The sequence below is a fragment of the Rosa rugosa genome, chromosome 4 (genome assembly GCF_958449725.1).
Source record: "Rosa rugosa chromosome 4, drRosRugo1.1, whole genome shotgun sequence".
Taxonomy (NCBI): domain Eukaryota; kingdom Viridiplantae; phylum Streptophyta; class Magnoliopsida; order Rosales; family Rosaceae; genus Rosa; species Rosa rugosa.
Window position 1 is genome coordinate 24693730 of NC_084823.1, and position 24289 is coordinate 24718018.

The 24289-nt window shown below is 39.7% G+C and overlaps 1 protein-coding gene across 1 annotated transcript; it reads right to left on the minus strand.

Moving 5' to 3' along the window:
- Positions 1 to 15924: 15924 nt before the first annotated feature.
- Positions 15925 to 20606, minus strand: LOC133745377 (leucine-rich repeat receptor-like serine/threonine-protein kinase BAM3). Its single transcript, XM_062173437.1, has 2 exons — positions 17513 to 20606; positions 15925 to 16533 (listed from the first exon to the last, which is right to left on the minus strand). Exons 1-2 carry the CDS (start codon positions 20115 to 20117, stop codon positions 16112 to 16114), a joined length of 3027 nt encoding a protein of 1008 aa, XP_062029421.1. The 5' UTR covers positions 20118 to 20606; the 3' UTR covers positions 15925 to 16111.
- Positions 20607 to 24289: the final 3683 nt, after the last annotated feature.

A 24289-nucleotide genomic window follows, 5' to 3' on the forward strand; every position in this document is an offset into this window, starting at 1 on the left:
ACTATTTGCAATAGAGCAAAAGAGAGATGTCAAATAAGACTGCAAAGAAGTTGACGACAATTTACAAGAAACTTGAGGGTCATTTTCAAGTAGTTATGTGGTACTAGAACTTAAAAAGTTTACCTACCTCTCTCAAAATGCATTACTTTGTTCTCGTACATCTTGTATTAATAAAAGCATGAATCCGGATAACAGAATGGTTCAAATTGGTTTGGTTTGAACCTCAAACTAGTAGCACAACCAAAACAAATCAATCTTGTTTTACAGTAGCAGTATAAGCTATAGTTTTCTCATCCTTTCTACTGAAGAATCTCACAAGCAACCCATGTAACTAAAAGAAAAAGCCTCAAAAAAACTCACTGTACTATTACTACTATATATACCATGTATTGCTTAATTTCCCACACTTCCTTAGCAAACAATTTAAAGATACTAATCAAAAGTGCAGAATACAAGCATCACGGAGAAGAGATTTCTTCTGCACATATATGGCAGACAACGATCCAAGATGTGTTATCTCTAACAGATTAGATAAGTTAAAATTCTCATACAGCCATGTCAGATTAGTCCTTCTGGAGTTATTTCATGCAGTTTAGTATTGCTACTTTCAAATACCCAGCTAAGAACATTGATTAAAAAAAGAAAAAAAAACTCAACGTTATCAAATGCAATGACATGTTGCACACCACAGTTTAATTTCCCTACCTTAATAAGTTATAGGCATTGGCTGAGGTCATATACAATTTACACCTTTAACTTTACCAAACAACGATTGACATCAAATTATAAGTGTTAATCCAGAGCTCAAACAGCTCTAACCTCTTACTACCTTAATGCTAGAATGAAGATAAAAGGGAACCCAAACCAACAATAACTACCAGTTTTGTTTACACACTAAAATACTAGGGATTGTCTTTTAGTTACATAGATATCAAGCATGCTAAAAGAAAGCAACTAAAGAAGGAGCTCATACATGATTAAGAAACAGAGAGTAAACTAATTTTATATAAATGATTCTCCATAGCTACTATTATCCAGGTTCACGAAGTAGTGGTTGGGAATTATAGCTCAATTATGTTTCTTTTTTAACTATAATAGTAGCAGAGCCTCCCTGTAACCAGAAAATGGTGGTTATTAGCCTTCTCAATAATAGAAAAGCAGTTTACTTGACACATTCCCAAAACATAGAACAATGAATCCCCAAGCAGTGTGGAACTGACAGAATCCGCCCCGGATTTCACCATGAAATCTGAAGTAGTGCTGCGGGGCCCACTTTAGGAGAAATCCTATCGAAAATTCAGCAGCACTTCCCCTAAATATGGACTACCCAATCCCTACAGCAGACAACTGAACAATTCTAATCATTCAAATCAATTCTCAACCCCTGGAGCCTACATGCTCTTCATAACCACATCCGCCCACCCACTTAAATATGACAGGGTCACAACCAGCTCCAGTCTTCGTGAATTATAAATGTAATAAATCATAACACACATTCGACACATATTCGATATACATGAATATAATTCTCAATATGTCGTAGTATTAGTCGATCCAGATAGTTCAACCATACTTAAAATATACATTCACTACATGCATGTCACAGAACGAGAATCAACACAGCCACCAGTTCATCCCCTCTCTCATGGTGCCACCAGTACATCCCCTCTCTCCTAGTGTCTCCATATCGATGGACACCAGTACATCCCCTCTCTTCTGATGCCACAATATCAATCTCAGTCACCAATTCATCCCCTCTCTTCTGGTGCAACTAATCGAGACTACTAGTCCATCCCCTCTCCTCTAGTGTCTCCAACAATATAAAACATTTAATCAGTTCACGAACAATTATTATCACATCCACAATTTAATACTAATCCAAGAATCAATAATTTAGACTCATGACGATAAATGACCACAAATGATTATAACATTAATAAATTATAAAAAAAATATGAATAAGGAAAACATAATTCCCGAATAGCATACAAACCGAAATAATTCATCACGAGTAAAATCAAATCAAAGTAATGACAATTCATAATCAATGCTCAAACACGGCACCCTCGTCGGAAATGAAATTACTACGAATGATATAAGCACTCAAACCATACCTCGACATCCTAATTTAATTATTCGTCTTAGCTCTTGATAATATGTGATCACAACGGAACCGCCTCAAACTCTAATAGTTTCACCACTCCAATACTTTGAACAACCTAGGGAAAAAATCACAATGATCCAACGGTCGGATTTTCCCGAGTCTAAACCCGAATTTCTGAAAGTGAAATCCGAAGCGGGTCCTGTCAAGAACAATCAGTGGTGGTGCTCGTCTAATTCCAACATTCGAACATTCGAACAATCTGTAGGAAATTTAACAGCTCTCTAGACACCATTGAAGTACCCACGAAAGAAAAAGAGCAAAATCAAGCAAATTTCCACTCTAAAACTACCAAATGCAGCTGAAAACCAAAACCCAACTCAAATCTTCACATCCAACTGATCGGAGTAATATTTTCTATGTTTTTAGTATTATTTCCTCTACATTTTACTTAGTTATTCTCTTAACAATATCATTTCTGACTTAGTTTTGTGTTTATAGGTACATTTGAGCTTCAAACGCAAGAAATGAGCTAAGAAGAGCTATAAATGATGGAAATGAAGGCAAGGAGGAAATGAGGAGCATAAATGGGAAAGAAATGGAAACTTTCCTAATTTGAAACAGGAAATCCCAGTTGAAGTAGGAATCCTAATGCAACTAGGAGTGAGCTCGGAAAAATGATGTTCGGAAATGAGAAATGACAGAGTCCCAGTTGGACTAGGAAACCTGATGACACTAGGAGTCCTGGTGATGCTAGGAGATGCTGTGGTCTTGAAGATGACTCAAGATAGTTCAAGATTGTTCTAGAATATTAAAGGAATTTCGGCAATGTTGATAATGGATTTCGATTTGGCCCATTTGGGGAAGTTTGGCCCGAAGTTTAAAGCATGTGACTTGCACATGAGTCTCTAGATCCTTCTTGATGTTTTTGATGAGTCATAGGCCCATTCTACATGCATTTTGCCATGAGAATTACAAGGAAGAATAAAAGATTTCGGTAATAATCTTTAAGGGATTATTTTGGATTTTCTTGGGATTTTATTAGAGAAAATAGAGGAATAAGTATTGATTTATGACTCTACATACAAGGGAGGCCGAAAATAAGTCTAAATACATGGAAGATTTCGGCAATAGAAGATTACTTGCTCTCCAAGTTTATATGCTATTTTTCTATTGGTCGAAGTGATGCAATTAAAGAGAAATTCAAGGGAACCCTAGCCCTTGCCGTTCACTATATAAGGAAGGCTTTGTGAAGACATTCTAGACACCACAAAATTCAGAATCAAAAGCCACAAACACTCCCCTTTCTCTTCCAAGTTTCGGCAACTTCAAGAAATCCAAGTTCAAGACCGTGAAGCATCCATTCATCCATTCAAGCATCCTTGCCATAGCATTCATCCTCTCCACCACCTTTTGAAGCTTCTTGCGTCCTTGAAGATCAAAAAGTGTAACCATGGAACCTCACTTATGTTTTCGGTTTTGTATGAGAATTCTATTTCGGGTTTTATGGAACTTGCAATTTTATTTTCTGTTTTGGATTATGACTTGCGATTTCTATGGTGGATGAAAGATTGAATTTAGTTATGTGATTTCCAAATACTATGAAGCATGAATTCGGTTTTAGGTTTTCAAAAAGATAAATTGCGATTTCAAAGTGTTCTTGCATGATTGTTAATTTCGAACTTCAATCCCAATTGTTATGTGTTAATTGATCTTTGGATGCATAGTTAGGTTGATAAACATGTAATTGAATCCATATTAAGGTGCTAGCGTTCTAGGCTTTAATTATTTCGGTGGAAAACCTATAAATACTTAGGTGAATTAACAATGAGTCTTGCATGCTTGATTAGCGTTCTAACTTGTGTTCTTGACTTGAATTGATCAAACTTTCAATGTGTTTACTGCGTTATGATTGTCTTTGTTAGTGATTAGCTACCACTAGTAATTACAAGATTAATAGGGTTAACTATGGTGCGTTCATCTAGTTAATTTAACTAAAGGAAGTAATAAGAACTTATGCATGCGTTCATGGTTTGTTCTTGATCAATTCTATGCTTGGATATATTTTGATTCGTGATTTGATGTTTGAAACCTTGCCAACATGTTAATAGTAGTTAATTACATATTATTTTCGTTCCATTCATTTAATTATATTTGATTCTTGGTTTTGATGTGTCACATGTGTATAATTAATTAGTTGTTAGATAAATCAAATAAAAAACCCCCTCTTATTTTCGTAAATAATGTGAATATTTATTCTTTAATTTGTTTTGCTAACGTTTACTTTTCAGGAATTAATTAGGCCCTAATCCCCGGTTGAGAACGATCCCTACTTATTCTTACTACATTGATAAGGTTTTAAATTGATACACTAAATGTGTACGTCACCAACCCAACTATCCGAAACCAACCCAATAAGTAATTCTACTCCTACTCCTTGTTAGGTCCATAATTACCTAGTAATTATTCCCCTAATCTAGCACTTTTGTTTAACCTTTGTCTTTATTTATATATATTTATTATGTTTTTCTTATGATGCTAGGAAATAATGGAAAAGCTTGGAAATGCCCTAAAAACTCAACTTTAGCACATTTTCCTACTCCGGCTAGAAGAAACTGAGCTAGGCAAGAAAGGAGGAGTGGCAAACTGACCAAATAAACCCCAAATGAGTTGAACTTTCCATATCCATTCTAGACATATAAGGATCATTTTTTATAAAGATTTCAAGAGGTAGTTCGGAATGGAAGGCCTTCAAAAGATCGGTGCAAGTTTCTTTACTAGAAGACAAAAACTGCAAAACCGGACCTGTACGGATTCCGGCAGCATTTTCGGCCATACCATCATGAACTAAGCTCTAAAATTTTACCAGGATTATCTACACTCATGGAGGAACATTTGGTATGAAGAAGTCAAAGGCCAATTCGGAAGTCTTGGTGGAGATCTAAGTGAAGGAAGAAAGGAGAAGAAAGTGCTCAAATGGACGAAAAAGAAGTCAACGGAGGTCAACGCCGGATTCCGGACATTTTTGGCCAAGACCACGTGTGGAGGACAAGGAAGAGCTGACTAGTATTAGAGATTTTAGGTGGGAAGACTTTAAGTCTAGGTTATTTTGAAATTCAAAATTTGAAAGATGACAAATAGTCGCATTCTTACACCTTACACCTTTATCTCCCATTTATTACCTTGTTCCCTTACACAATGACACTTCTACCCTTACTTTATCTCTTCCACCAAAATATCTATGGGCTTTCTAAGTCATTGTCATGTGGAGTTAAAGACTAGATCCACATTTTGTGCTTACACATTTGTTGTTTACATCTAGCCCTTCATTTCCTTTGATCTTCACCCTCCATTCATCACTTTTGGCCTATAAAAACACCCTCCCCTCACTTTGGACGTTTGACATGTCTTTCTTCATCCATTTCATCTCCTTTCTCTCTCCATTTCCTCTCCATTCTCCTTATTTCTTCATTTTGTAGTTCATAGTTCTTGGCTTTTGTGTAGAGAAAAATGTATAGCTTCTTAGGTTTTGTTCTAAAACCGAATAGTCTATACATCTTTGATCAATCACACTCTAGTTTCCATATATACAAGCCTTGTTCTTCATATCTTCTAAGAGTTTTGTGGATTTGTATGGCGATTTGGGTTTGAGAAAACCGAATTTCCATATTTTTTGAAACATCTCTCACTAGTTTTGCATCAAAGGGAGCTAGTTTGGTAACCAACCACTTTCTCCACTCTTCCTCTCTTTTGCTTGATGTTATTATGTTTATGGGTTTGATGTATATAACTATGGGTTGTGAGTAGAATAAATTTGGGGCTAGGCCTTAGCCTTAGCCAAACTCATGTATAAAAAAAATGTGATGCCATGTTTTTGATGAACATGCATCTTTTGAATCCTTTAGCTACTCTACTTTAATGCTTTCTTACAGGTGTTTTTGGATTTATCATCTATGTTCATACCTACACTAGCAAGCTAGTTCTCTACATCACCAAGCATAAGTAACACCCTCTTTGGGACATCCACAAGCCATGGTGAGGCCCAACCGAGACTTGCATCTTGTAGCCCTATGTTCAAGCTACGCGGCGGTATCCGGAAATCACAAATCCGCCACCGGGAAGCCACGTTCCCGCCCTTGCCAAGATGCCTCCACAACATAGCTTTCTACATGCTTCTAGGCTTTCTAGACTAGAAATATGTGGAAACTTGTCCCACATCGAAGAATAAGTAGAGGAAGGGCATTCCTTCATCTATAAAAGGAATGCCTCCTCCCACAACTCAAAACATTCATTACATCTCTTGTAATCTCGTTGGGCCGCAAGGCTCGACACACACTAGTATAAGCTTTCAAGTGGACGTAGTCTCTCGCTAAGGCGGGAGGTGAACCACTATACATCTCGTGTCAACTCTCTCTATCTCTCCTTACTTATCGTTAATTAGATCCCCACGGATCCAAGCATTAACATTTGGCGCCGTCTGTGGGAAGCCGGCACACAAAGGCTTCGTCACCTACCACGAGCTTTGGCCGATCAACGCTCGTTCAAACATCAAATCGGGCTTGGTCAACGCCCGGCGGGGTTGGTCAACGCCCAGCGGAGTTGGTCACACTTGGTCAACGCCCGGCGGGGTTGGTCAACGCCCACCAAGGGGATGGTCAACTTTGGTCATCGCCGAGCTAGCTTGGTCAACAACGTTCGGAGTCGGTCAACGCCAACTCAAGAAAAGTCAACGCTGGACTCAAAAAAAAAAAAAAAAAAAAAAAAAAAGAGTGGCGGCAAATTTGCTCTGGACACCCAGAAAGCTTCTCTGGGCACCCATCCAGTTTCTAAATTTCCCGCCAGACAATTGCTCCGCCAGCTCTCCTTCTTCGCTGCATCCTCCGCTCCGCCAGTCAAGCACCCAGCGACACTGCAGCAACCCTCTACACTGGCCATCAAACCACCGCTGCACTCCAGAGCTCTGCCGGACTTCTCAGCTGGACGAGCTCCGCTCCGCCGGTCAAGAGCTCTGCCGTCCATCTTCATCAGCGGCACTTTGCGCTTCCGCCGAACTCGGAGCCTCCGCCGAGTCCGCTCCGCCACACATCCCTCTGCCCAGTTCTCCAAGTTGACACCTCGGACTCCGCTGAGTTCCGCACCGCTCCGCCCAACTCAAGCACCACCGCTGACCTGAGCTTCCTCCGCCGCCGGCATCTTCCACCCAACTCCGCTAAGTAGAGTCATCAGCTGACCAAGCTCCACCCACCACTGGCACTATCTCCGCCAGGCCTGCCCTCCAGCGCTTTGCCTCCGCTCGCACAACCCAGCGGTAATCCTCCGCCGAACTCAAAACTTCACGGCCAAACCTCCCCTCCGCCGGCCATCACCACTGGGCACAGGGCACCAACGCCCCACTTCCTCCGCTGGGAAACACCGCCCAACATCCTCCACGGAGACACCACCGCCCAACGGAAAATATACCGCCCGACCTCCGCCCATCTTGGCCCCCGCTGAGCTAGCTCCGCTGGACTTCTGCTGCCCCAAGTCCGATCGCTCCAGCCCAACACTGCTGCAGCGACTCCCTCCGCTGGACCGCTAGCAAGCTCCTCTTGTAACGTCCCGAACCCAAATTCACCGGTTTACTAGTCATTTGGACAGTAAACGGTAATTTGTTTTACTTTTACTCTTTTTCAGCAACTTTAGTGGCCCTAAAAGTTGACTTTTTGTTCGGGTCAAAATTTGGGAAAATGTTCTTCATGGAAGTCGTAGACGACGTTAAACCGAGCGCGTGCATATGTGGTGCGTAAAAATCGGAGTTCGTATGCAAAAGTTATGAGCGAAAGATTTAATTTACTGTTCACGGGGTACTGTTCATGGTAACTTTCTATATATATGGAAAGTTACTGTGGTAGGTTTCTATTTTCGGAAACCTACCCCCCTCCCCCGAGATTTTCTCTCTCTTCCCTCTCTCTCCCCGCGTCGGCCCTCTTCCCTTTCCCCTTCGATTGGCCGTCGTCCGGCCATCAATCGGCGAGACCCAGGTGGCTGCTGACTCGCCTCCTCCTTCTGTACCTGCTGGTGGTCGTGAATTGTCACGATTTGGCCGGAGAAACGAGAATCGACGGCGAGAAGCAAACGGTGGCAGTTGACGTTTTCGGCGATTCCGGCCATTTCCGGCCACCAAACCACTATCGAAGGTAGGGTTTTTGACAAGGATCATTTCCCCCCTAGCCTTGAGCCTCGATTTGCAGCATAGAAGGAGAATCATGGAAAACCCAAATTCTAGGGTTTTGAATTTTCTGGAAAATTTTTCACCGGCCGAACTAGAGCTCTTCAAGGTAAAATTGGAACTTGTTGTAGTTATGAAAATCGTTAGGTCTGATGAGTAGGTGGTGCTGCCAAAATTTGGTGGTCATTGGAGGTGGTGGTCACCGGCGCGTGAGCCCCACGCGCCGCCACTGTGGGTGGCGCGTGGAGGCGTGTAGGGCAGTGTTTTAATTCCAGTTTTTAGCCCATTAAATTCTATAAATGTTGTAGAGCTTGTATGTGAAGTTTGGTGATTTTTGGAGAAGCTTGGATTTAATTATGAATTTTTGAAGTTTAGGGTTTCGATTATCGAATTACGAGAATCCGACCGTCGGATATCTCTCGGTTCTGCTTTGGAACCTTTAAATTAACGAATTGGTATTAGTGGTATAATTTGGGCTAAATCCTAGGAGAATGGAAGATGTAATTATGAGGAATTATATTAAATTGTTGAATAATTATTCACGGAATATAATCGTGTACAGGATGTCGTACCGAGCCCTGGCTCGATGAAGGAACGCGTATACGTGATCGTCGGAATAGTACTGTGAGTGGACTTTTGTTTTTAAATAATGATGCATGCATTTATTTCTTAAAGTAATGCTCTAGTTATTTATCATATTACATTTTGAGCATATAATTGTTTTCGGATTTCTGATTTCGATTTATCTCGAGGAATTACTTTCAATAATGATTTTCTGAGATTGATTATGAATTATCTCGGTTATGACTTTCGGATATTAATTTTGTTATGCTTGGATTCGAAATTATGATTTATGTTGTTTTTCAATAAAGTATTTTCCAGGGTATTTTTCAAAATGGAATATTAGTTCATCATTGAACTTCCTTGCTTATTCATTTTTGACCCGAGAATATTTTGGCGTGTGGGACACGCCGTTGATTTATTGATCTTTCCTATTTATTTATCGACTTTCGATTTTGGCATTGGGAATGCCTTGATGATGATTTTAGAATTTGTTTTGTTTCGGTTTACGGGGATTACGATTTATTATTATTTCTCGCTTTTGCTATTGATTTGGAGATACTTTTGGCATGTGGGACACGTCGTTGGAAATTATTTTACGAGAGATGGAGGAAGCCTTATGTATTTTGGATTTACTGGATTTTCGGTTATGTTTCCCTGTGCCATACTGAGGGGTGATTTTATCATGCTAGCATTGATTTTCCGCCTTTGTGGCGCGGTGATGGGATCACCGTAGCCCTTCCGCCTTTGTGGCGCAGGTTACTGTCTCTGTGACAGTAATTCTGTAGCCCAGTACCCTATCGCTACACTTAGTGGCGTAAGGGTATATTACGGGAGTTATGGGAGTTCTTTAGCCTGGGAGGCTATCACCCAACCAAGCCTGAGTGGCTTATTCGTATGGCTATCATCTTCCCCTACTTATACTATTTTTGACTAGCGGGGACTAGTCTGAGATTTTCTTAACCAGCGGGGCTGGACTTATATTTTCGAGTATTGAAATTTCAATCTTTTACTCTGTTGTTGTGACTAGCGGGGCTAGTCGGTTTTCTGGAGTTCAACGTTTTTCGGGTTATTTTCTTAAGTGTTTTATAAATGTTGCATGCATCCGGATTTTTTTTATATATCAAAAAAATGTGGGAAAGTATGAAGTTTTATTTTGTTTTATTCATATTAAATTATTTATTTTTGTCCACTCATGCTAACGTTTTTATGTACTTTCCCCTGGGCCCTTCGGTTTCAAATGCCCAGTTTGCAGGCGAATTAGTGGAGGTCGGGCGTACATGACATTTGAGGCATAATTGTCACCACTTCCGCATTGTAGGATCCCTTGATCATTTACTCTACCTTTTTATTTCCTTGTGAATTAGTATTGCTCTGATAACCTTTGGGATATTGTTAAGTTGAGTTTTGTGTTTTGCGAGTTGGGGAATGTTGTTTGGGGGAGCAGGGTGGCTCCAGGAGAATAAGGATGGGTGATTTAGAAGTGTAAATTTTCTTTTTACAGGTTTTGGGTTGTCCACTTTAGGGGAAGTTCTGCCAAATTTTTGGCAAAATTTCTTCTAAGGTGGGCCCCGCAGGTCCACTTCGGATTTCAGGGTGAAATCCGGGGCGGGTTCTGTCTCCTCTGCTGCAAAACTGCAGCTCCGCCAGGCCTGACATGCTGCGGAGGCAATGCAGCACAGACCACCGCTAGCAGCACCGGCTGTTTCCAGCGCAGCACATGCTCCGCCGAGCTGGTCCTCCGCCGAACTGATTCCGCCGGCCTTCTTCCTCCGCTCCGCCCAACTTCGAAGTTCCGCCCAACTTCGAGGTTCCGCCCAACTTCGAGGTTCCGCCCAACTTCGAAGTTCCGCCCAACTTCGCAGCTCCGTCCAACTTCGAAGTTCCGCCCAACTTCGCAGCTCCGTCCAACTTCTCCGACCAACACTTCGCTAAACTTCGAGTTCAAGCACCGCTGCAAGTTGCACCTCCACTGCACTCCAACTCCGCTCATCTCCGTCAGCGGAAAGGGCTGGGCTCTTGATTTGAAGGTTGGGCTGCTGTCGGCGGCACCGCCACACTGGGTCAGCGGCAAAGCCTCCGCCGAGAATCTTCGGTCTCTTCACTGGGTTCATGTGCAGCAAGACCACCCATCGAGATAAGTCTCTCTCTCTTTACTTGGTACACACGTGCCTAGCTTTCATGTGCAGTTGGTCAGCAGTTGCATAGTTAATCATTTAATTGTGCTAGTCCCCTGCACACACACCTTTTATGCATTGTTGCAGTTACACTCACGTGCTGCAGTCAGAGACATAATTGGAGTGCCTTGCTTATACTCCATATATATCATTTATATATGCCTTGCTTTCTCTTAGCTCATACACGTGCACCATGGGAGACTAGCGGTTGAGAATATTTTCTTGCCTCTCAAATCATATATTTCTTGTGATGTATATTTCTGGCGGTGACTGCAAATTCCTGCCATGCATATCACTATGATCACTACTGTGACATTCTAAAACATGTATACATTGAATGTCTATGGCACATGTTTGGTCAGTTCAAATTATATGGACAGAATGCTAATCATTTACCTTATGTTAAGGGGATGCAACCGCCGAATACCGCCGGAGCAATGGACCGTCATACTCGGACAACTCCAACTCACTCCAAATTGGCACGAGATAAGTGCCTTCCTCTTATCTTTACGCTCTTGCAAATTTGAGCTACCGCCAATACCATGACTATACATGTCTCTATAACCCTTAAGCATGCCTACAACATGTTATTAGCAGCTTTCCTACAAGTTCATGCTACACACATACATGCTTCAATTTCACTTTCATGTGACATTCATCTAGAACCTTGTGACACTTATAGCTCAATTAAACATGTTCGGATAAATGCTTGCGAAACGGTTATGACTCGCTTAGGTATCAAAGCATGGCCGCGACTCGCTTGGGCAACGCCCCGCACGCTCATACAGCGCCTACACCTAACTTGCTCGAACACCTAACTCGCTACACTTATCCAACATGCTTTAATTACGCTCTTGGTTCACAATGCTTCTTACATGTGGTCTAGCCTCCGGGCACCACACTTTTTCACGTTTTCTTCCATGTGGTCTAGCCGCCGGGCACCACACTTTTTCACGTTTTCTTACATGTGGTCTAGCCTCCGGGCTCCACGAGTCTATGGTTGTGCACCTCCGATGTAACTACATATACGAATTTTTGTCTTTTGTGATACAGGATAGCGAGTCCCTTCTTGCTTGCGGAGCTCGGGGACTTGTAGGGGCCGTGCGCCTCTCGGATGTTACTTATGCTTGATGACTTCATGATTTGAACTCCCCAACCAAGAAGCTACTCTTACTCGGGGACTTCGGGGACTTGTTCATACCTACACTAGCAAGCTAGTTCTCTACATCACCAAGCATAAGTAACACCCTCTTTGGGACATCCACAAGCCATGGTGAGGCCCAACCGAGACTTGCATCTTGTAGCCCTATGTTCAAGCTACGCGGCGGTATCCGGAAATCACAAATCCGCCACCGGGAAGCCACGTTCCCGCCCTTGCCAAGATGCCTCCACAACATAGCTTTCTACATGCTTCTAGGCTTTCTAGACTAGAAATATGTGGAAACTTGTCCCACATCGAAGAATAAGTAGAGGAAGGGCATTCCTTCATCTATAAAAGGAATGCCTCCTCCCACAACTCAAAACATTCATTACATCTCTTGTAATCTCGTTGGGCCGCAAGGCTCGACACACACTAGTATAAGCTTTCAAGTGGACGTAGTCTCTCGCTAAGGCGGGAGGTGAACCACTATACATCTCGTGTCAACTCTCTCTATCTCTCCTTACTTATCGTTAATTAGATCCCCACGGATCCAAGCATTAACAATCTAGAATCATGTTGCAGAAATTAATGAAATCGGCAACTTAAGCTTGACAATCTTTTGTAACCAAGAAGCATGTGTACCTAATAGGGAGCTTATTCTTACGGGAAGAACTAGATTGCTTGAGTTCCTTATCTAGAAATTAAAGCATGATGTTGTGGGTTTAGATTCCGGAAGAATTTAGGCTCACGGCATCATAGGCCATTTAGTATCCGGAAGATTTGAATGGTATAAAGGTTGTGTAATTTAGCTTTGCTTCGGAAGAGATTGTTAAATTGCATGACTAGTGGTTTCTTGGTAGCTTCATCAAAGCACTAAGGGGAAATTTATCAAAGCACGTTGTTATTTGAAAATGGGTTACATTATATGCATGAGGAAGGTTAGGTGTGGAACCTATGCTCCTATTTATCTCATTGATCAAAGTCTCTATTTTATTTTTATTTGCTTACTTTATTTTTGTGCACTTTATTTTGTTGCGTAAAAATTAAAATCAACCAAGCCGTTCACTACTACAATTGTTAATACCATCTTCGTGATAAAGCTTCCAAAGGGCTAAGATTGTGAATTTATAAAAAGATAGACATTACATGCTTTTTCTAGGTTTCTTCTCACGGTGATCTAGTTAGGGTAAAGTTACTAAATCCCTTGGGTACGATACTCTCACTTTCCCTTTACTAAAACTTGACCTCCTATACTTGGGAGTAGGGCACATCATACACAATTTTGCACATATCTTCATACTCGTGATGCGACCAATACTCGTACTACTCCAACCTCCTCTCACTCATTTCACATCCTAATTCAAAGAAACATAAACGAAGGCAGCGAAATTGGAGTAAGGGCTTACCTTATAGACCTCCATTGAAGCCAAATTCGAGCTGAGCACAGATTTGAATCGTAGCTGCTGCTGCGTTGGCCCCATGGAATTTCTACTACTGCGAAATTGGGGTTTCTGTTTTGGTGTTGGCTCCGTCGTTGGGTTTAGGTTTTCTGTTTTTGGGTATTGGATATTGGGTCAGTGGCAATGCCTGTAAATTGTGATGAAACTCGAGCATTTTGGTCATTTTTCATTAAAATTTGGAGTCAGGTTTGCATCATTTGGCTTTTGGGCCTGGGCTTATGTCCTTACTTGTATAATTCTTTTTTAAAGTGGGTTTTCTGTGTTTACATTTTTGGTCATGTGCTACTATGTAATTTTCTAAAAAAATATACAAGTGTTAAATTTGATTTTCTTTTCTTCTTTCGCAAGTTTTAAAATAGAATTTGAATTCCGAAAATATTTTTGGGAAAGATATTCATTTCCATATACAAGTCATCTACCTTTGTGCACTTGCAAAATTTCGCAAAATTTCAAAAAAAAAAAGGTTAGATAAATAAGTTAAAGTGAGGGAAATAATGATGAAAAATTTATCTAATTTCCACATGATCGACATGGCTATATCAAAATGAAGCCACTTGTAGGGACCATATATTAAAACTCTAAGAAAAATAAATTACAAGTTAATATGGTTTTTTTTTTTTATAATTAAATAAACAACTCATATACAACAACTAGTTTGCAACCTCCCACCTATAAAAGAGGAAACTTACGCCACTGGACCAAATAGTACTGGGCAATATAGTTCTGTTTAAACTAAAATATGTTGTTTAAATTTTGGAGGACATTTACCGTCTTGTTGTTTGTTATTGAATTGTTGGGAAGTGATTAAAGAAGAGGAGAAGTCGGGAGAATGGGCGCGAGGATTAAAATTCAAAACCTAGAATTAAAATTCGTATACCTCCCCTTTCTCTCTCAAAGTTTCGGCCATCTTCCTTGTGCAAGCCTTGAAGCAGTGAAGCAAAGTTCCACCATTCTCCATCCATCCTTGCCGTGAGCTTCATCATCATCCACCACATTTGAAGACCTTCTTGCGTTCTTGAAGGTTCTTTAAAAGTGTAACCATGACCATAAATTCTTTATTTTTGGTTTCTAGTTCTTGTAAAACAATTCAAATGTTTTGTTTGTTTAAATGGAAATTTCGATACTTTGATATGATTGAGTTTATGTTTTGATGTTTAGTTTCCAAACATCATGAAGCATGAAAACGTTCTAGGTTTATAGAAGATATAAATTACAATTTTAATATGTGATGATTTAAGTTCATTGATTTTGTACGAATAACCCACATTTCATGTTTTCGTGTTCTTTGATGGCCAACTTAGGATTTGAATTGCATGATTGATTCCAGATTAAGATATGCTAGTATTCTAAGTCTTAATTGCAAAGTGAAAAACCTATAATTCATTAGGTAAATCAATGAAGAGTCTTGCATGCTTGTATGGCGTTCCAACTTGTGTTCTTGGCTTAAATCGATCAAACTTTTTAAGTGTTTAATGTGTTAAATGTGTTTTGTTGATGACTTGATCTCTCACTAGCATTGCGTGTTAAATAGGGTTAACTATGGTGCGTTCATCTAGTTAATTTAACTAAGGAAAGTAAACAGAACTTTGTATGCGTTCATCTCTGTTCTTATTTGATTTCTTCATTCACATATTTTGATCAGTAATTTATGATTAGAATACCTGTTTTCGTGTTAATGATTGTTAACTTCATCATGCATATTTCGTTCCCCATACTTTAATTCATGGTTTGAATCGATCATTGTAATTAGTTAATTAGATTAGAATACAAACTATTCAAAACCCCTTTTACTTTGTAATTTTTGTAAGTACTCTATACTTGTGAATAGTTATTCTTTCTTTGACGTTTAATTGACAAGAGTACCCTCAATCCCTGGATAAAACGATCCTTACTTGCTATATACTAACAATTGACAACATGGTTAATTTTGAGCACTCAGTCTGAGCACATCAAGCCTGGGCATATGTCCTTATTTGTATAAATCTTTTTTAAAGTGGGTTTTCTGTGTTTACATTTTTGGTCATGTGCTAATATGTAATTTTCTGAAAAATATACAAGTGTTAAATTTGATTTTCTTTTCTTCTTTCGCAAGTTTTAAAATAGAATTTGAATTCCGAAAATATTTGTGGGAAAGATATTCATTTCCATATACAAGTCATCTGCCTTTGTGCACTTGCAAAATTTCAAAAAAAAAAAAAAAAAGTTGGATAAATAAGTTCAAGTGAGGGAAATAATGATGAAAAATTTATCTAATTTCCACATTATCGACATGGCTATATCAAAATGAAGCCACTTATAGAGACCATATATTAAAACTCTAAGAAAAATAAATTACAAGTTAATATGGTTTTTTTTTTTAATCAAATAAACAACTCATATACAACAACTAGTCTACGACCTCCCACCTATAAAAGAGAAAACTTACGCCACTGGACCAAATAGTACTGGGCAATATAGTTCGGTTTAAACTAAAATATGTTGTTTAAATTTAGGAGGACATTTACCGTCTTGTTGTTTGTTATTGAATTGTTGGGAAGTGATTAAAGAAGAGGAGGAGTCGGGAGAATGGGCGCGAGGAAATTCTGACAACATTTGAACAACTTCTCTCATTGTTGGCCTCTCAACACTGTTTTCTTGTACGCAAAGCATTGCAATGAAAAACAAGTGCATTGCTTCATCTTTGGGCACAGATATGGCCAGCCTTGGATCAACAATGTTTGCGGCGTCTTGTTTGCGACAATTGGTCACTTTTTTACACCATTGGACTATGTCGACGCCTTCGCCAAACTCACCGACCGGCCGACGCCCTGTTAGAAGCTCTAACAAGACAACACCGAAACTATATACGTCGCTCTTCTCGTCCACCCTCAGTGTGTACGCATACTCTGCAGCCAAAAAAGTAACAAATATAAATTAATTAGTACGTAATGCTATTGGGTCTATTAAACACCAATGTTAGAATGCTAAACCATAAGCAAGTCCCAATGAAAGAGTAAACAAGAAAAGCGCAAGAGGAATTAATGTAATTTTTTTCTTCTCTTTTGATCAAGAAAGTGACCATTTCACAAGAAAAATCCAAGCGTCGAAATCAACGTTGATCGATTTCCTAAGTATATATTAGAGTGAGGACGAGTATCTGTCAGGCTAGCTAAGCTTTCACGACACCCAATGCAGCAGCAGCTCTCTCACTCTCTGTGTAGTTAAGTGTGCCTGCCTGCGTGTCAGAAGATATTGACCTCTCAAATTCTTCTGATATGAGACGAAGACGACGTACCACTATCATATTCATATCACTCGATCGTGCTGCAAGACAACAATTCATGCATTGCATGGCCCCCCGTGGCACTGTTCATCTGTTTCTTTGGTTCCCCAAAAAATTCCAATCTACATTCATTGGGTCGATGGGTCGGGTTTTGTTTTTGTTTTGGTTTCAAGGTCGGGTTTGTTTCTTCTACTAGCTAGCTAATTTAACAAAATCGGATGAACTAAAAGAGAATCAATGTCATCAACCTCCTATAGTATATATGCTTCGTATATAATATGGAACCCATCCATACTCCCTATTTTAAAATTAACAATATGCCTAAAATCAATTTACCCACCATCTCATGGGACCCAAACATCATTCTATTTAACAAAAACTAATATAAAAAAAAATGATTACTCCAGCAACAAAAAAAGAATGCGTCATTTTTTTAATAAATATTCTCTGGAAAACGAATCCGTCATGATTATTCGGCCATGCATATTCCTTATACTAATGATGAATGCCAAACGCATTAAGCAAATATGAAAGAAGAAAAAGGAATGCTTATGCAATTCAAAATTGACAAACAAAAAATAAATATTTATTAAGTGACATACCAGGCGCAATGTAGCCATAAGAGCCTGCAATTGCTGACATGCACTGGGATGCTCCGCCGCCGTCTATCAAGAACTTGGCGAGCCCGAAATCCGCCACGTGTGCTTCGAAGCTGGAATTGAGCAAAATGTTGTTGGATTTGACGTCTCGGTGAAGGATCAATGGGGAGCAGTCGTGGTGGAGATAGCACAAGCCTTTGGCAGCTTCAATTGCAATTTTGTACCTCAAATTCCAACTCAAGAATAACCCGCCTTTTTTGTTGTTGACATGCAATGCCTCTCCCAAGCTTCCATTTCTCATGTACTCGTAAACAAGCAGATTGGTGTCCTTGTTTGAGCAAAATGCCAGCAATCTCACAATGTTTCTATGACGAATGTTGCCCAGTGTTTGGATTTCGGCTCTGAATCCGTGGTCGTCATGGGTGCTGTTCGGAGCTAGACCAAGCCCAAAACCAAGAAGCTTTTTCACTGCAATTTCAACCCCGTTTGGCATTTTCCCGTGGTAAACAATTCCTGCTCCTCCTCTTCCAATCACATTTCCATCTTTCACGCATTCCAGCACGTCCGACATTGTGAATTCCACCTTCTGAAATGCTGTCATTTTCCATGATTCTGGGCCCTTTCTTGTGAACGATTTGGCCTTCATTATGGCTGCAGCAGCAAATACTAGGGAGCATATGAGCAAGCCTAATGCGAAGATTAGCTTGAAATCTGCCCGAGGTTTTCCGGGTGTGTTTGTGATTGTGGTGAAATTGCAAGGATTGTTTAGGAGGGAACCGCAAAGATGGGGGTTCCCAGCGAAAGAGGAAGCATTGAAGAAGGCAAACTGCCCGGATTCGGGTAGTTTACCCGACAAGTCATTGAAGGAAAAATCAGCAGTTGTGAGGCTCTTCATGGTTCCCAAGGATTTGGGTATGCTCTGGTTCAAGTGGTTTCTTGACATGTTGATGTAATTCAGTATATGAATGTTGGAGATTTCGGATGGGATTGAGCCAGAGAGGTTGTTCTGACTCATGTCAAGGTAAGTCAGATGGAAACAGTTTCCAATTTCCGGAGGAACTTCACCCGAGAGTGAATTCCGGCTAAGATCAAGGTTTAGTACTTGATGGAGTTGGCCTATAGATGTTGGGATTGGACCCGAGAGCTGATTTCCACTGAGTGAGAGGATTTGGAGGGAAGAGAAATTTGAAATCGAATATGGTATAGGACCGGATAAGAGATTGTTTGACAGATTAAGCTGGCCTAATAGGGCAGGCTGTGATGAACTATTGGCATTCTCCGACAAGGTGCCGGAAAGATAATTATCTTGCAACTCTGCTAAATTGAGCAGAGGCAAGTAAATTAAGCCATTTGGAATGCTACCATTCAGGTAATTCTGCCCCAGTCTGACTCTAGTCAGACTAGAACAAGTCCCCAAGCCTAAAGGGATTGGTCCAAACAGAAAGTTTTTTAACAGAATTAGTATCCGTAGCTGATTGGATGAACACAAGTTTGGCGGGATTTTACCGGTGAGCTTATTTGAGGACAAATCGAGCAGCTGCAGCTTCCCATTTTGGCCGAGTTTCTGAGGAATTATGCCGGTGAAGTTGTTCATCCACAGCCCCAGGGTGTCCAAATCGGGCAAATCCGCGACGTAGTCTGGAATAGACCCGTGCAATCTGTTCATGAAGAGGTTAAAGAGCTTGAGCTGTTTGAGATTGGAAAACTCGGATGGAATTTCACCAGTAAGTGCATTGTTGGAGAGGTCGAAATACAGCAAGTTTGTCAAGTTGCCCAACTGCCTTGGAATTGAGCCTGAGAGCAGATTGATATGCAAATAAAGCGTGTCAAGGGACTTCAAATTCCCCAACTCATGAGGGATTTGTCCGTCCAATTCGCAACTTGAAAGATCCATGTGAACAAGATTCACCAATTTCCCAAACTGCTTCGGAATCCCACCTTCGAAAACATTGTAGTAGCCCAAGTAAAGTTGTCTCAGGTTAGTGAGATTGCCCAACGCACCTGGAATTTCACCGTTAAGATCATTGCCTGAAAGTGACAAGTACTCCAAGCTGACTAGTTTGCCGTATAATGGTGGGACTTTCCCATAGAAGAAGTTGCCTCCGAGATCCAAGTACCTGAGCTTATTCAAGCTCAAAATCCCAAGTGGAAGTGAAGCAGTCAAGTTGTTATCATAGACATCAAAAACCTCCAAGTTGGCAATGCTGGAGTAGTTCCAGTCTAAGCCCCCACTGAACTGGTTGTCGGAGATGTTGAGGGATCGGAGGCTGCCCAAATTTGCAATCTCAATGCTTCCTGACAAGTTGTTTCCGGCTAGAGAGAGGTCGGAAAGCCGGTCAAGGCCTGAAATGATAGGCGAAACAGAACCAGCGAGACTGAAACCTGTCAAGTCCACTGCAACAACTCGTCCTCTAGAGCATCGAATTCCAACCCAGCTGGAACAAACTGATCTTGGAGACGAAGAATTCCAACTACTTAAAGCTGGTTCGGAGAATTTGAAGCCTTGCTTGAGTGCGAGTAAGACATGAAAATCACTGACCAAAGAAGAAGCAAAACAGGGGGTTCCTAGAACAGAGAAAAGTGTCAAGAAAATGAAAGGCACCACCATTTTCTTGGAGATGAATTAAGCTAGCTAATTTGAGTGAGTGTGGAAGTAGTATGAGAGAAGATAGATTGAAGGGTTTTAAGCACTTGGGTGGTAATAGTGCAAGGAAAAGTGAGAGGAATCTGAGAAACTTCAAGTGAGGAGTATGGGTGGGCTGAGGATGAGGAGAAGGAATCAAACATCTTTCTTCAATTAGTTCAAAGAAAGAAAGAGTCTTGAAATACAAGTCAGGAAGAAGAGCTAAGCCTCTGCTTTTTCTCTCTTTTTTTTTCCTTTCTCACTCTTTTCTGTGAGAGAAGAGGAGACTGAAATTCTGCTAGCCAGGAGAACTGGTGTATGAGCTTGCTTTCTTTCTCTCTCTCCCTCTCTCCCAGTTGGCCTTCTTTAGAAAAGCAAAGGTGAGAAAAGCACAAGAAAAAGAAGAGAAGAAGGTTGCTGGAAATATTTTAAAAACTAGAGAAGAAGAAGTAGAAGAATATGAAGGAAAAGAAAATGAAAATCAACAAAGCCCTACGATAACAGAAATTTAAAGTTTAGATTGTGGTAGGAAAAGTAAAGTTGATGATGCTCAGATGCTCTACCTCTTCCTTTAATCGTATGACAAAAATGCCCTTTAGCTTTAATTAAAGGATGGGTTCTCTTTATTGCTTTGCTTTGAATGAGAGTGGCGATGGAGCTGCACTTTCAATCATTAAAAATGGTTCCATTGTCTGGAAATTTAGCTCTTTGTTATTTATTTTTGGATAACGAATACCATCTTTTTTTTCTTTGAGAGAGAGAATACGACGATCGTTATTCAAAGCTTCTTCAAGGAATGCAGCTCTCTATCCCCTAGCCTCGATCAAGAATGTGCCATAAAGCCTGGTTCGTAACAACTAACAAGAAGGACTAGCACTAGACTTGTGCATCTATCTCCACAATGTATATATACATTTCCTTGTATAACATTGATGAGAGCAATATTTGCTATGTTTTTAATGTTATTCTCTCTATATTTTACTTAAGGGAGGTTCTATTCATACCTCTAAAGTTGGCATTTGGACCTCCCAACTTAATAGACCTCCAACTTACTTTTATAAATAACCAATTTGTTATCTAAACCTCCCTAATTTTCCCACAACGCCCATCGTCCAATAAAATCAATAAAAACTTTTTTTTTTACGTTCTATTCATACCTCCAAAATCGGTAGTTGAACCTCATTCAATTTTTTGAAGATTTCACAATCCTATTTTACCATTGATACAATTAAGCTGCACCCAAAAAAAAAAAAAAAATCTCCAGTTGGTAGTCAATACAGTTTTTTTTTTTTCATTAAATCAATTGCATATAGAAGCATGTTAGTATACTACTATCTGAGATGTTTAGATATTACTCCCAATTCTCAAAATTTTTAATTAAATTGAGTTTTTGGATACAAAGTTTTCATCACTTAATTATGGTTTACGTATTGCAGGTACGCATACTGAAAGTGGTCATGGTGTTCCAAAGCCGGTCCAACATAATGCTCCTTAGCTTGGGGAGAGACACATATTTACTAATTGCTTCGAGTTGGGTAAAAAGCGCAAGCAACAATATAATAGGCAATGCATAGCTTAGAATTTTGCGAATTGCCTCATCGAAACATACTGTTTGTAGAGGTAAGAAGAGAATTTTTTTTTTTTTTTTGTCAGTGAGCTGTGGCTTGTTAGTTATATAGGATACCCGATATCGTGGAAGTCACAGGTTCAAACCTCACTGACATCATGAAAATGGAGGGGTGGGGTATGGTTAAAAAAAAATATTTTCAGAAAAAAGAGAGATTGTTTTCCCTCTTTTGTGTCCTTATTAGTAATTTGACATGAGTTGACAAAGTCAACTATAAATTGGAAAAAGAGAGAGGTCCAAATACCAATTTTGGAGGTATGAATAGAAGCTCCCTTTACTTAATTATTTCCTTAACATTATCATTTCTAACTTAGTTTAGTGTGTTAGGTACTTTTGAGTCTAAAATGGCAGGCAAGGCAAGGAGTAAAGTCATCTCCAATCTTGGGCTAAGGGGTGGATATAGCCCAAAAAATGAAGATTTCCATCTCCAATTGGGAGTTAAGCTAAACCAAAAATGATATTTGAGGGGCTATAGGGCCAAAAGCTGGGCTAAAAGTGGCCCTTCGTATAGCCCTTGGACTATTTTTTCGTGGGGCCCACATTGGTGGCCCAAATAAATGAAATGAATATGGCTGAACAGATCAATGGCTGAGATTGAAGCAAATATACAGCTACATGATGTCAGCTAGCTGTTACAAACAAGTATCTATTGGTTTTTTTTTTTTTTTTCATTTTTAAAATGGAATGACAGTTTTAAAAAATAATAATAAAGAAAAAGACAAAATCCTATAAATACCTATATCACCTCATTTTCATATCTTACATTCTTTCATATTTCTGTTCTACCTCCTCACTCCCATAGTTGACACGTGGTACTATAAAATCATATCCAAAAAATTATTAAGATTTTTTTTTTTGTATCAGATAAACAACTCAAATGTTACGTACGTACAACTAGTCTTTCGTGAGTCGAACTCATAACCTCCCATTTACAAAGGGGAGACTATGCCACTAGACCAAATGGTACTGGGCAAAATTAATAAGATTTGATCAGAAAAAATAATTATATAAGAATAGATAGAAATAGTAGCATAAGTATAAAATACTATATATTAAAAAATAATAAAATAACATGACATTTAAACTTATAGCCCTAAGGGTTGGAGATAGTAGAAATTATAGCCCTTACTATTTATTTTAGCCCCCCCCCCCCCCGCTACCCAAACAACTGGATGGCCTAAATAGCGCAGAAATGGAGAAATGAAGTTTTCCCAATCCTACTAGGAGAAGGAATTCCAGTTGAAGTAGGAATCTTGAGTCAACTAGAAGTGAGCTCGTGGAAATGATGACAGAAATGACAAATGACAGAATTCCAGTTGGACAAGGAAACTCATTCCTACCAGGAAAGGAAACGTAACATAACTAGGAATCCTTATTACACAAGGAGAGCACAGGAAGGTTCCAAAATATCTCGGAAATGAAGGTCCTAAGTGGATTAGGAAACCTGTTGGCATTAGGAGTCCTGATGATACTAGGATACCTGGGACGGCTAGGAGATGTTGTGGCTTCAATATAACTCAAGAATGTGCAAGAATGTTCCAGAACACAAAGATGGCGTCACAAACATAAAGATAGGCTTTGAAACATCCAAGTGGAGAAGTCTGGCCCAAATATTGAAGCATGTGACTTCCATGTGACCTTCTAGAAGAGTCTTGGCGTCATTGCGAAATCCTAATCCCATATTTGCTTTTTGCCGTGAGAATTATATGGAAAATACCAAGGGAATTTCGGCAAATACAAAAAGGGAGTTTGGAAGAATATCTATCTCGTGTGAATTATGGAAAAGAAAATAAAAGAGAATAAATATCAATTTACTTTTTCAGATTGCATACGAGTTGAATGAAGACCAAATTGAGGGAAAGTGCATAATGAATTCGGTAAAGAAGATTACAATGAAGAATCAATATTCTTCTCTACTTCTCACGGAATATTTTGATTGGTTGAATGATGTCATTGAAGTAGAAATTAATCAAGATTCTTGGCTTGGCCGTGCACTATATATAGGGAGCATTGTGAGACGTTTTCACCACCACAAAATTCAAAATCATAAATGCAAACAAATCCCCTTCCTTCTATCAAGTTTTCGTCAATCTTCCAAGTCCAAAGTTCAAGGTCGTGAAGCATCCTCTCCTCCATTCAAGCATCCTTGCCATAGCTACCATCCAAGCTCCACCACCTTTGAAGCTTCTTGCATCCTTGAATAATTCAAAAGTATAACCATGAACACCTCTATTGTGTTTTCAGCTTTGATACTTTGTAAAACATCAATTTTGGTTTTTGTTTTTGTTCTTTGGTTGTTGTGATTTCATGTGAGGATGAAGTTTTGATTTTAGATGTTTAATTTTAGAATACTATGAAGCATGTTTTAGGTTTTAGGTTTTCAAAAAGATAAATTGTGATTTCATATATGTTATGCATGTTTGTTGATTTTCTGCTTCAATCAGTGGCGGAACGAAGTAGAAGGCTCTATGGGCTCAAGCCTAGACAACATTTTGGGCCAAAAACCCTTAAGTATATATATATCTCTACC